Source organism: Amphiura filiformis, chromosome 3 (genome assembly GCF_039555335.1).
Source record: "Amphiura filiformis chromosome 3, Afil_fr2py, whole genome shotgun sequence".
Taxonomy (NCBI): domain Eukaryota; kingdom Metazoa; phylum Echinodermata; class Ophiuroidea; order Amphilepidida; family Amphiuridae; genus Amphiura; species Amphiura filiformis.
In genome coordinates, this window is record NC_092630.1 from 8,110,244 (window position 1) to 8,124,939 (window position 14,696).

Sequence of the window (14,696 nt, forward strand, 5' to 3'; positions counted from 1 at the left end):
TAGAATGAACTTTTGCAAAACACCAAAGTATTATTTGATAATGAATTTTTTTTTGGCTACTTCGCGTTCGACTAACAATACCTCGTATACCCTTAAAGGGAGATATTGTAAGCCATAATGTACAGGGAGCCCCCCTCCCCAAAAAACCTCATTGCGCCCTCTTTTTCTCCGATTTTAGAAAAATTTATCAAATTTTTGGTATGTAAAGAAACCTTTAGTAAAGAAACCCTCAATCTTTTAAAACGAATGTGCAGTTTTAATACTTTTTAAAAAAAATACTTTTCAAACGTGATTTTTTGGAATTTTCACATGATGGGCAATTCCATGAAACCTTTATTTTGTGTATTTTAATAACCAACATTCAACTCAGGCTAGATCCTCATAATATTGTTAGGCCTACATAAAGATATCAACTGTTGAAGGTTGTACGTTTGGGACAGCTGTGAAAAACGGTAACTCGTGCTACGAGCATGAGGACTAAATAATCACTCGCTTTTATTTTGATGGTGTCCTAAAACAAACAAAAAACACTATATTGATTATTATCTTGGTATACCTTAAAAAGATTTGCCATTCATATTAATTCACTTATCCGGATTTTTCACTTATCCGGACAATGCTTGGTTCCATCATGGCCGGATAAAAGAGGTTGGACTGTATTGTATTTTCAGGATTAATGTTGCTAAATTTGGTACAACCCCCCCTACATGCCAAAAACTGTTTGCCCCCCCGACCCCCGGTTCATACCAAAACATTTTCCCCCTCCCCCTCCATTCAGAACTCCAAAAATTTTATGACCCTACATCCCCGGCCCACCAACACTTCCTACTCCTTGTTTTATTTATTTTTCAATGGATTCATTTAATGATTTAATTGTGTGAGCCCTTGAAGCATATGATTACAAAAGGATCTTTCCCTCGTGCAATTTCTTAAAGATTATCAAAATCAAGATGGCGGCCGCCAGTAGGCGATGCATTTTCCAGCTATTTTTGCCGATTATTCGAAGTTCATACCGTCGAAATGTTATTTGTTCAGTACATCCTGCTTGTAAGTTTCATAAGTTTCAAAACTTTATAAATGAAATGATGAAGGCGAAGCGAAACTTTGTCTAGCTGACTATTTAGAGTGTACAACGCAACGACGACGTGCATCAGACAGGGTCTAATTCTGCATAAAACCGGGCAACGTTAATATTTCTATAGATCTGCTGCGCATTCAAATTGCATTGTATTGCATCGTAATTTCATTTGTGTCTATGCTAATTATGTTTACACAACATGAACTCACGTGTTTTCAAGCAAATTCGCCGATAATAGGTGATCAAAGTACAGATCGCAGTCAGCTTACTTCATATGAGATGATCTTTGGAAAAATACGGCATAATTTGTCTTGGTGTTTGCGGAATGCCATGCAGTAAAATATTAATACGTTGTGGCAATTCATGATTGACAACTAACAATCGGCGTGTCCTTCAGATCCTCCACTGTCAATTTCTTATCCACTCACTAATCCTCACAAAAGCTTTGTGTTGATTACGTAATGTGTGGAGGCAAATTGCAATAAGTACAATGAAATAATGAGTAGGGCGGGCTCCGAGGCGGGTTTCTTCTTCATCTTACGTAACAGTAAAAAAAAAAAAAAAAAACCGGAAGCTTGTCGTTTGGAGCTCTAGCTGAAATACAGCAAGATAATATAAGATAGTAAATGTAAACCTGTATTTTAGCTAGAGTATCTCGAGCTAACGTGCATCATGCATGCATGCATTCATGCATGACAAGCGGCTAGGGGACGCAGGGGTAACCTTGTCAATCAAATATTATTCTAGTGTCCACCAAAGTTAAGCTTATGACATCACCAATACGTTTATATCCATGATCATTTCAATCGATAGGCAATTATCCCCAGAGGAACACCGTGCGAAATTGACTAAGACTAGTTTAACGTGTGCGCATAAATGTGACCCCTCGGCACAACTGAGCCCGGAAGTCGCCAATCATGATTTTTGAGATATTCAACCAAAATATTCTGCTTGAAATTAGCTTTAAAATGACGTATATCATGTCTACAGTACTTGACATTTAAGTAGTGAAAAATCAATAAAACAGTCAATAAATCCTTTGTTTCCTATTGTTTATTGTTAAGTTTAATGGAGCATATCTCAATAGTGGCACTGGCGACATCCGGGCACAGTTGTGCCGAGGGGTCACAAATGTGCATGGAATAAAAGTGATATAAATATAAAATATTACAATTTTAAATGAAATAGAAATTTATAATAATAATGAAAAATCATCACAATGTTATAAATAGGCCTAATGATAATAATAATAACATTTTAATGTGAAGGTCTAAATGCCATCCTGGCAAACACAAAACGTTTTTAAAACGTTTTAAACAGGTTAGGCCTATATTTTTGGGTTTGTGTTTTGGTAAAAAGCGTTTTAATAACATTAAATGTCGGGTTAAATAAAGGGCATGAAAACATTTTAAACAGTTTTACATGGAAACACACTACAAAAATATTTTTAAATGTTTTCGAAATGTTATTGAAAAATATTATCTGCAAACATTTTTGCCAATATTTTGTCACCACTTAAATAATGATAGGTTTGAGAATATTTGCAGTAAGTTATCAAAAAATGTTTTTGAATGTTATGAATAGGTTTTATTCCCTTTATATAGCCTTTATATATAACCCGATATTTAAACATTTTCTGGCAACCTTTTCTAACCTTTTGCGAATGATGTCGAAAACTCAAAAACATTTTGTGTTTGCTGGGATAATTGAACATAATTCAAAATTGAATAACACAATAATAAATACGTATTAATTATGCCTACTCAAAAGACGCATTCCTATTTGTATTAACAATATGAGAATTATTAAAGTGCAAGCTTAGTTTTAACCAAATTAAAAATCACAAAGCGCATTTTAATATAACATTTCTCTGGTATAACGTTACAAATTCATACTTAGGCCTATGATAAAAAAATGTTTAATTTCTTAAGAAATCTTATAGGCCTATGCCTTATATTCTTATAATATTATCATTATTTTGTTTATATTTTTATTATTGTTTGTTTGTTTTAATCGTAATCATAAAGAATAAATTAAGTCATGGCATCCTGTTATTGAATGCTGAATCCAGGTACCTGACTGAATCACCTCGTAAAGTGCACCGCTATAGTTTAATTCCATATTTTATCGATACATCGATCACTTATCGGATTAAGTATTGGACACAATAGATGAAGTATTTGATTGACAAGGTTACCCCTGCGTCCCCTAGCCGCTTGTGCATGCATGCATGTGATTCATGATATCATGATATAGACTGCGGAACTCAGTCCTCAATGATAGTCAGTCATTTATCTTTTGGTCTTTATATGACTATCATTTGAGGACTGAGTTCTTACGATACATCTTTCGAGGTGCAGTTTCAGACAATAGCTTGGGATTATTGGGGCAGAGGTTATATCTATCAAGGACACTAGCACTCGGCACGAATTGAAAGACCACATGTGTCACTCTCGACAAAAGAATGCATGCATGTCAAAGGTCATACGACACCAATTTGGTGTTTGTTATGCTCCTCGAAATATCATACCTTAACTTAAGGTCTATGTCTGATCATGATATTGATGGCGATCTTTTCCTTTAGTTTAGACCACCTTTGCTAAAAAGGGACTAAATTATTACTTTTGCTTCCATAAATGAGGGAAATTATGGGGTAAAAAAAACAAGGTTAAAATAATTTTTTGAAAACAAGTGAAAGTGGCTATATATATTCTGCTAGGTCTAGGAAGTTTTTGTCTCAAAAAACAACAATTTAAAAATTATCGGAAAATCAAAAAACATACCTTCATAAAATCAGCATCACTTCCATCACATAAAAAGATGATCAAATGAGTGGAAAGTGGCAAAGAATTTGTGAAATTATTAGGGAACTTTTTAAAGAAAAATACCGGTACACAATGTTTTTCGAGAAATTCGCCATCTTGAATTTATGCAAAATTGAGCCATGCAGTAAAACACTGTCAAACACACTTGAAAGTGCTTGATACAAGAGTATAAATCACCGTCAAAACAAGCGTACATCAAGCGCTCATGCTACGTGAAAGTTTTGGAGTTTGCATCACCGGTTTTGCATTCAGCTCTTTTACGTCAAAAATTGCGATAAAAACATGGATTTTGGAACAAAATGAAGCATTGAACTTGAAGCTTGTTTGATGAAATAAAAGGAATGTTTATAGCTTAGAACATGTTTAACCTTGATGTGAAAGTTTAATTTGATAAATTCGTAATTTTAACCATATAGCTCGGGTGGTCTAAAAGAAAAGGTCGCCTACATCATCATTAGACTGCGGAACTCAGTCTCCAATGACAGTCATTTATCTATTGGCCATTTTATATGACTATCATCTGGAGACTGAGCTCTTATGATACTTTTTCCGAGGAGCAGTTTCTGACAATAGCTTGGGATTATTGGGGCAAAGGTTATCTATTGAATCCTTTCATGACCACTGAAGCACATGAGCATAGTCAAGCCTGGAAGGACACTCAGCACAAATTCATATCACTATCGACAAAAGAATGCATGCATGTCAAAGGTCATAAAACACCAGTTTGGTATTTGTTATGTACGGTACCTTGAGGCCTATAGATGTCTGCAGCATCATCATGACATACTCAGACTCACTCAGCATGCTCAGCTACACCCATTCGATCCATGTAATGCTCAGCCAAATTCAATTCCTGACAACCCTAGCCTTGATTTTGCACTTTCTGTGGCTACTAGTGTCGCCGACCTAGTGCTTGGCATGCGAGGGGTCTGGGGTTCGAATCCCACCCAGAGCAAACAACTTCTTTGTTTGTTTTCTCTCCTTATTCCTTCCTTCCTTTCCCTTCCAGTCGCCAAAAAGCCATTTCTGTGTTAGGGTTAATCAATGGAAAGAATTATAGCTAGGTCAGAATGTTTTGGACGGTCTGATGGAAAGGACAAACAAAGAATCATTTACACTGATACTAGGGGCTATAGTGTGACTGTAATACATGTAACTAACCACTTTTTTTCCAAATGCTGAAATTATGTTTGTTGTTAAAGATATGTTGAGGACAAGTTATGGAAGACCACTTAGTTTTACAGCAGCAGTCTCAAGTAATGCACAGAAAGACACACAAGTGGATCCTCAAGTAGACGTCAATGCCCAAATTGATGTGTCGGAGGAAGCAGAGGAATCTGTAAGTACATGTAACTCAATCTTGAACGCTGAATTTCACTGGTTTTTGCATGCCATCTATCACACAGTAGACAGCAGCAACTGCATTGTTGCGGAAGGCACTTGTCAAAGCACGATTATGTAGTGCATAATGAACTGCATAACGACTTTCTGACATGGCATACAAGAGGTGACACATGTGCAGAAATGTTGAGCTTTCATTAGGCTTATTTTGATGGGTAATGAGCCCTCCACTAGCTACGCCATTCAACTAGACTATGAAGAGTGCACTCCTGAAATATGAAAGCAAACTTATTTGAACGATTGTGTCTTCTTTTGTGTTTTGAATATTGCAGCAAATATCAGAAATGTGTGATCCATATGTAGAAGAACAGCAACCTTGTCTACTCTGCAAAGTAAATATACCAGTGTCATTTAAAGTAAGTATTTTGATTGACTGAATGACTGATAGATTAATTGGTTGGTTGATGGTGTGGACAAATGTTTGAGGCATTGAGTAAGTGAAGAATTGGGTCATTCCAGTTGTAATCCATATACACCCCCTATGGAAGACATGACCTTAATTTCCTGCACAGGGAGTGCAAGCTTCAAATGGAGTCACCCATTCAGGGAATCCCATTTGAAATTCACATTCCCTGTGGGAGATTAAGACAATGTCTTCTATAGGGGGTGTATGGATTTCAAAAGGAATGCCCATTGTGTGAGTGAGTGAGGGGCTGAGTGAGTGGTTGCATTCCTAACTGGCAATCAGGGACTTTTTTTGTGTCTTTACACCAAGAGGGGACATTGGATATATTTACACCAAGAGGGGACATTGGATATATTTACACCAAGAGGGGACATTGGATATATTTACAAGAATGTCCCTGGTTGGAGCTACTATAGCTACAACTATATACATGTAACTCCACTAATTTAAAATGTTGAACCATGAGGGCAGTTAGTGATGACTCCGGTAAGAAACAAATCTTGAACAAGTTGTCAGAGAAAAAATCCCCAGTTTGTCAAAAAAAACCATGAACTGTTTGTTGTGTAGGCCTATTGTTGTGTGTCCTCAATTATCACACGAAACAGGTAAGGGCGAGTTGAGTGGTATATGTAGACAGAAAAGGTAGAGAAAGTGGATGAGAGAAATAACACACAGGTGTCAACTGCAGACGACAATTTTCAATTTTTTTGGTTAAATTCAAAAATTTCAGAATTGTACATTTTCACGACCATATTTGGAATCAGTATGAAAAATGCATTAAAATGAGTACTAATAAGCCTAGTATTGGTTCAGTGGTTCTTGAGATAGCTCTTGATGCTTTAAGAAAATATCTTATAACTTTTTATGTGGAAGCCTATGGCTAGCACAAATAAAAGCTACAAATATGCAGAAGGGAATGAGGGTGAATTAGGGGTTCATTCATATATTTTCATGACTAAACGGTTGTTTATGCCCGAGGGGCCGCTTCCCGTTCATACATACCAGAACATTTTGTGCTTCTTATTTCATCAAAATAATAACAAAAAATTACAAGTAACATTATTAAAAAAACACGATTGTCCTTCATTTTCCCTACCCGGTGACCACACATCCTGGATACCGGGCATAAACGCTGTTTATGCCCGGCTCTCGACCAATCATGCGTGCTGTTACATAGTATGTATGTATGAACCAGATGTAGCTGATGTCTTTCTGTCCAGTGTCCACTAGTTTTCACCATTATCTACTAATTTGGATATGATAAGCCTCAGGATGTGAGACATGACACACATTTTTGAACATGTGTTCAGGATTTTTATCAGCAACATGTGTTGTAGTAGGAAATTTTATTTGACATTTTTGCCTCATGCATAAATTTGTTTGTTGAATTAGTTGCATTTGCTGTAACATCACTTTGTATTAAACAGAACATGATTCCATTTTGTTTCAGAATGTGCAACTATTATCCCAGTTTGTGTCACCGAATACAGGCCGAATGATGGACAGGAAAATCACCAAATTGTGTCACTTCCAACACAGGAGAGTTTTAAGAGAGATCAGTATCGCTAAAGCTTTTGGTAAGTTTGATTTCAGCAAATAGTTTGGATGGGAGAGTCCATATTCCTTATAGGTCAATGTGTAAGGGACTCACCATTAAATTGTAGGGGGTTGTTTGAAAAACTTCACCCACTAAATGAGTGAAAACAAAAAACTTTGCCCATAGTTTGGCTGGGAGAGTCCATATTCTGTAATAGGTCAAGGTGTAAGGAGCTCACTATTAAATGTGTGTGTGTGTGGGGGGGGGGGGGATTGAAATTGTTTGAAAAACTTCACCCACTAAATGAGCAACAAGAAAAACCTTTACCCACTATCACTAAATAACCAACTCTGCTCACCTAACTGAAGAAAGTAATGCATGAAATTATAAATAAAAAATACCTAATGAAAAAACCCTAACCCAAACTGCAAGCTCCCCCAAGATGTAATGGTACATCTTAAAGCCATGGGAAATGCACCATATTGAATTGTTACCTTTGGTACTAAAAGTGTACCTCTGGGAATTTTCAATTACCGTATTCGTTCCAATAAGCATCCATGCCCCAATAAGCGCCCACCCAACGACTTTGCAACAAGCACAATATGAAATTATTAACCGCCCATCCAATGTTGTCAAAATATTTCCAGTAAGCTTACCTGTCGAGTGATTTTACATGCATGCATGAGGGAAATTGAGCATCAAAAGCACCCAAAATGTGCACCAAAATTAAATTGTGACGCTATTTCATAGTGGGCAGATGTATAGATATTAAAAATATTTCACAATAACCACCTGCAAATGCCTTTAAAAGGCCAACTTTTAGCTAATTCTGTCTCAAATTCGTATTTTTTGCTGGCGCGGCGGCCGCCATTTATTTACAGTTAGTGCGCCCTCAAAACATTTTGTCAATATAATATTAAATTAAGACACATAATATTGTGAGGGCGCACTAACTGTGAGTAACTAAATACTTTCAGACGGTGATTGATGACTAAAAACAAGGTAAAAATAAGCGCCCACCCAAAATGACTTTGTTAAGCGCCCTGGGCCCTTATTGGAATGAATACGGTACCTGTTATCCAGCATGCCTGGAAAATGTGTGGACTATAGGAAGCTTCTTCCAGGGACACTTTGGCATTTGGCTATTCCAGTTGAAATCCATACACCCCCTATGGAAGACATGACTTAAATCTTCCATACAGGGTGTGTGAATTTCAAATGAGGTTATCTGAGTGGGAGACTCCATTTGAAATCTACACCCCCTGTGTAGGAGATTAAGATCATGTCTTCCATAGGGGGTGTAAGGATTTCAACTGGAATAGCCCATTTGGAAGGAAATTTTGCATCACCAAATGAAGAAATACATACAATATTGTAAGAAACAGGGATGTAAATCTTCAGGAAATTCCCTGATTTCAGGAAATTTTGCTTGGATCTTCCATGTACAAAGGATAGGGAAATACACATTTTCAGGAAATGTTAAAGCAGTTTCAGGAAATAATATGTCAGTGCTTGTTTTCATCCCTGAAGAAATATTACTACTCTTATGAGAAATTTTGCTTATCTTTTCAATTTGATAAATTGTGACGTGTCATGTCAAAAGGAGACACTTTTGGGCAGGGTTGTTAATGGAAAAATAGCCAAAATCTGCCCGCGGGTGTTTTTTTCACGATTTGGGTTTGTTGCGAATTTGTGGTGTTATTAATGTTTAAAATATTGTCTGATAGTTTCAGACCGGAATATAACTGGCATCTTGTATTTTTGAGACATTTTTCTAGGTAATTTCCTACTCTCAACATTGTGAATAATATTTTTAAACCTGCCGATATCTCAATTTCCAATTTTATAATACCGTAACTTATGAACTCAATATCTTCGCTTAGGAATGTCCGATGTCATTGGGGAAAACGCTATTGTGGAGCAAAATATCTCTATATTTAAGATATGTAAAAACCTCGAAATTGATAACCTACCTAAAAGTGTCTTCTTTTGATGTGACACATCACAATTATGTATCAGGCCACGCGTTTTGAACTCGCCACCCAAAAATGGTGGTTTTGTTACGCTTTTCCAAATCGAGACTCGTTCAAATTGTTATATCTCTGCTTAAACAAAAGGTATTGTAGTGTGTTTGGTGTTATTTTGTAGCTAAATGAGTGCCCTAACAGATCTCTAAAGGAGAATTGTTTATCAGCTAAGATAGTTGAGTTACTAGTTGAGATACAGTTGTTTGAGTTCAGAATGGCAGAGGTGGTTGTTGAGGCGGTGGCGGTTGAGGCGGTGGCGGTATGTGCAAAGTCTATGGGAAATAAAGATTTTGTGTGTGCGCGTTGAATCAACTGATCATATCTTTGCATCCATATGGGCTACAGACATGGTTAAGAGCTCTTTTGAAAGATTATTAATTCTGCTAAATGTTTTTAATCATTTTGAACTCTTTATGATTGGTTTAGTCTATAAAATGCAAACTTTTATGTACAAAACTACCCGTTTTCATATTAACACTGTAGTAAGCAATGCGGATGTCTTCAAAATCTAAAAGTTGCTGTAAATTTTTAATTACTTATCCTATTATAGTCAAAGTTTACATTTTCTGAGAGGAAATTTGATGAGGAATCTAAATATGAACTTACTTTTTCTGTATGGGTTAGGGGTAAAATGTTTCAGTTCAAAATATGTTGGAATTGTAAAAAATTGAACATATTTTTGGGACACCCTGTATTCGAGATTACCAAACAGCTGTGATTTTTTTTCTTCCAAAGTCAGTAGGCCCCCCCTAACCTCTAACCAAATCAATGTTGTTTACTTTCAGTTTATAACTGCAAGTAAGTAATAAGCAATGCATTAAGTGACCCATTTTTTTATTTGGATTTTTTTTTATTCCACCCTGTATAACTTCAAGGTCACCCTGTACAATGAGTTGAAATGTGTATATTTAAATTGCTTTTGCCTTCAGCTTTCCAAAAATGTATACTTTTGCTAGTTTAGGGTTGATAGTTGTAAAGATATTCTAATTTGACACTTGATTGGTGTAAAAATTCATAATATTTGTGATGTAACGCTAAGGGTGGCGAGTTCAAAACACACAGCCATCAGTCAGTTGAAGTCTTACTAACTGTGTTTTCTTCTCACAGGATTAATGCCACACATGTACAGAGAAACCGTCTTCCTCAAGGACCCCAGTCTGTATAACATTAAGTACACTGGAAATCCTAACATAGGGAGCCAGGTGTCGTTACCACCGAGTACACAAGACTATGAGGCGTCAAAACCAGCAGAGGTTCAAACTCCTATGATGGCAGTTAAAAAGAAGAAAAAAGCTTTTATACCTGGGGGAAAATCAAATGTACAGAAAAAGAAGAAGAAGTGATAAGACTGATTTTGTGGCAACACATCGCATGGAGAATTCTGAAACTACTACAGTTTGACGCTTGCTTACCAGATGTTATGTTGTTGGCTCATCAAGACAAGTTTTTAAAACATTTAAACCTTTTCACATATCCCATCTTAAAAAATTCCAGAGTACTTTTTGCTCATATCTCTGTGCATATATTTGAATGCGATGCACAAAGTCCGATATTCAAATGCTGATGGGAGAATATTAGCATTTGAACTATTTCTGTCATGGGCTCTGTAGGGTCTATTGTTTGTTTTTCGGACATCACAGTGAGCATCAAAATTGTTTGTGCTTCATGTTTGTTGCATCATTTTAATCTCAATGTAATATCAGAACCATTTTAAACTTGAAAATAAATCTGATGATGATCTGGAAAGAACAAAAACAAGAAACAGTTTAAAGTGTTGAGCAAGACAGAATGTTTTTGTACAGTATGACATTTTACCCACCTTAACTCCATGGGCACTACAGTACCTTTGTTACATTGCCTCTAATTGGTCAATTGGATGATAAAATAATCTGAGTAGCCAATCACTAGGCAATTTTAAACATAATCTGTTTCAGCCCTATTGACTATTCTTACTCTACTTGGTTCAATACATGATATAGCCCACCTTATTAAACCAATCAAAATGGTTCTCAGAGGCCTATAATGCAGCTATAGTTCCCATGGGGTCAAAGTCTTCACTTACACCAAGAATTACTAGGGGTTCATTCATAAAATTTCATGACTAAACGATTGTTTATGCCCGAGAAGCTTTTTGCGGCCTGAGGGCATAAACAATGTTTAATCATGAAAATATGTTAATGAACCCGTTCATAGTACTTACCAGAACATTTTGTGATTCTTATTTCATCAGAATAGTTATAAAAAATAATAAGTAGCGTTGTTAAAAAATGTGATTTACCATCTTTTACCTACCCGACAATTGCACATCCTGGCCACCCCGCATAAACATTGTTCATGCCTGGCTCTCAACCAGTCAGAAACATGGATATCACAGAAGTAAGTATGAATATTCATACCATTGCAATTTTCTTTTTTGCTGGGGAGGCATTCAAGCCCAATAACGTGTTGCCATCATCGATCAGAAATTTGCTGGAAAGGGTAGTGATTTCACCCAACATCACAAGCTGAAAAGAGTAGGCTAATGGCCTGCAAATCACTGTTTACAGTAGCATTTCAATGTTTTCTTGGCCCTTTCACCCGAATTACAAATACAAAACAACAAAATTCTCTATTCTTTTATGTAAAACAAAGGTCAGTAAAAAGGCATTTTCAAGAAGACTTCAAGGAAGATCAGTGATTAGAGTTATTATTTTCACATGAAGTAGGCCAGTGTTTTAGGTTGGAAATGTGAGGATCTGCTTGAGGGTGGCAACGTATGATAGAATATAGTATATAATGTTGCTGGGAAGGAAAAAACCTACGTAAATTTTCAACATGACTCGGTTTGCACTTAGGAAACAGTACAAAATGTCAAATTTGGAGGTAATTTCATGTTGCAGGGGACATCAACAGTGGCGGCGCCAGGATTTTTTATGGGGGGCATTAGGGGGAAGTGAATTTCAGGGGGGACAAAATCAACCAATTTTATAAAATTACCGCAAGAAGTGGAAATTTCCGAATTTTGGGTTTTTTCTGGGGGGGCAACGGGGGGAGAATTCTGACTGGGGGGCCACTGGACATCAAACACACTTAACTAATAAAAAAACAATATATTTGAACGGTTAAGCAATTTTGTGTCTGCTGCTAAATGACAATACCTTAAAACTTGCAACTTACAATATATATATATGTATATTTATATACAAACATAATAGACCTTAAAACTTTACAATTTGTACGTTTTGCTATTAATGAGTAACAGTGAATATTTACAAAGGAGGGTTTTCCTGCCCTGGGGCAATAAGTGAAAATATATTATCTTCAAGTAATTCAAATTTACAGGAGATACTATGTATAGGAAGCTGTTTATACCGAATTATACACTGCTTCGCGCATTTACAAACAGAATAGACAAAGTGTGACATGATACTCACACTTCACATCCACACCACACCACACCAACCCCACTCACCACCACCCACATACCCCCAGTCACATCCCCTTGATTCTTATAGTGACATTTTTCAAGCTCATACAGTAGGACTAGCAGGAAAACAAAATGTGTGAACAAAATACCAACATCACAACTTGCCTTTAACAGAAGGTGTCAAATCTGTATGCAATATCCTGTGCAAGTCTCAATTACAGCGAAAATCTTGGAAAGTGTATATAGTATCGTAAAACAAATTTAATTTGGTGGTGAAATTGGGTCAATTACATCACCTTTGTGTCTTACAAAGGTAATGTTTTCAGTCTAAGTGTTGTTCACTTTCAGAGCCCATTGTACAAGCATGGAACATAGTAAGATACCAAGAAATCCTATTCTCATAGGAAATGAGTCCAGTAATTATATACTGTATGACGTTGACAGGTGAAAGGGAATTTTATTAAGTGTAAAATACCAAGAAACAGAAAGTGCCAATTAAAATGAGTTCAGTAATTATATATTGTACGATGCCAGATTTTGGAGGTGAAATAAAATGTTTATGAGTAAAAATTTAGCAACAACATGTTTTTTTAAATGAAAGTATTTTGGAGTTTGTGAAACAATTAGGTTATCAATAAAATATAAATTGAAAGCATTTAAAAAATGACTTCATTTTATTTTGGATCAACATAATTTTTTTGTCTTGTGTATTAATGCAATTAAATAATAATGGGCTATTCCAGTTGATATCCGTACACCCCCATCAATGAAAGACATGACCTTAATCTCCCACACAGGGGGTGCAGATTTCAAATGGAGTTAGCCAATAAGGTAACCTCAGTTGAAATACACACCCCCTTTGTAGAATATTAAGGTCATGTCTTTCATAGGGGGTGTGTGCATTTCAACTGGAAAAGCTGATGCCACGGTTTGATGTGATGAATTAATTACAACTTATAAATGTTTTAATTACCAATCAAATGTGTACCTTTATTGACACATGTCACACATTGGCACCTGGCTATGCCCATTGTGGGCTACACCACTGATGCATGTACGTAAATGTAATTCATTGGTATGATGAACGAATCAGTTGTTCAAAATGGTTATCAATGCTTAAAAATATTTGCGTCATTTGTATTATGTTGACATATATTTATGTTAATTATGTCATAGCTTGATGTGAAAAACTAATTAGTTTAATCAAGAGTTAATCATACTCTTAATTAACAGGTGCATTGCTATGCTCATTACAGGGTTGAGTGCCAGCTAATTTTACTATCCAATTAATTAGAGCGCTGGCTCAGGGCACAATTTTTTTAGTGAACGTGTGGAATCGTGGAATACACTAGAGGGTATCACCCCCATAGGCGGTGGAAGGGGGGACCAGGGGGGACACATCCCCCTAAATTTTGGCAAGGGGGGATATCACCCCCTAAAAATCATAATACAAGGAAAAATTAAGCAATAATTGCCCTGTGCATCTTACTTTTTATAGCACGAAAAAATACTATGTTTTGGGCCCAAATAGGGTACATTGTACAATTGCAAAATTTTGCACGCGCAGCGCGCATTGGCCCTTCAAATAGCAGAAAACACCTGTTTGAAATTTTTCATGTACTTCGCGCGCAGAAACATCTCTCTGTGAAACAGGACCAAAATATGCTCATCCCCCGATCCTTTCTATATTTTAATGCGTCCGCCGCCACTGCACTCCCCTAAAAACCTGATTTTTTGGCTCTTTTTATGCTGAAAAAATCAAATTATTATTAATTTTATTTATTAATTTTATTTTTGATTGTCAGTCGGCGCCAACCGGGGTAGTCACTTTTCTGGCTCATTATGACTATGACAACAGCTGCATTGTTATCAATACATTTAGGTGGGTATCAACCCTGGAATTATTGAATCAATTAGGGACTCATTATAATAGCTAAAATAAAGCTAAATTGTTGTTACAAAGTATGTAAAATTATACATATTTAGAGCGGCAACAATTTTGGAGAAATTTACAAA

At 36.2% G+C, this 14,696-nt stretch overlaps 1 protein-coding gene across 1 annotated transcript; it reads left to right on the forward strand.

Moving 5' to 3' along the window:
* The first annotated feature begins 939 nt into the window (after window positions 1-939).
* On the forward strand, window positions 940-12,188 carry LOC140147957 (uncharacterized). Its single transcript, XM_072169750.1, has 5 exons — window positions 940-1,047; window positions 5,106-5,242; window positions 5,577-5,660; window positions 7,161-7,287; window positions 10,382-12,188. Exons 1-5 carry the CDS (start codon window positions 951-953, stop codon window positions 10,615-10,617), a joined length of 681 nt encoding a protein of 226 aa, XP_072025851.1. The 5' UTR covers window positions 940-950; the 3' UTR covers window positions 10,618-12,188.
* Window positions 12,189-14,696: the final 2,508 nt, after the last annotated feature.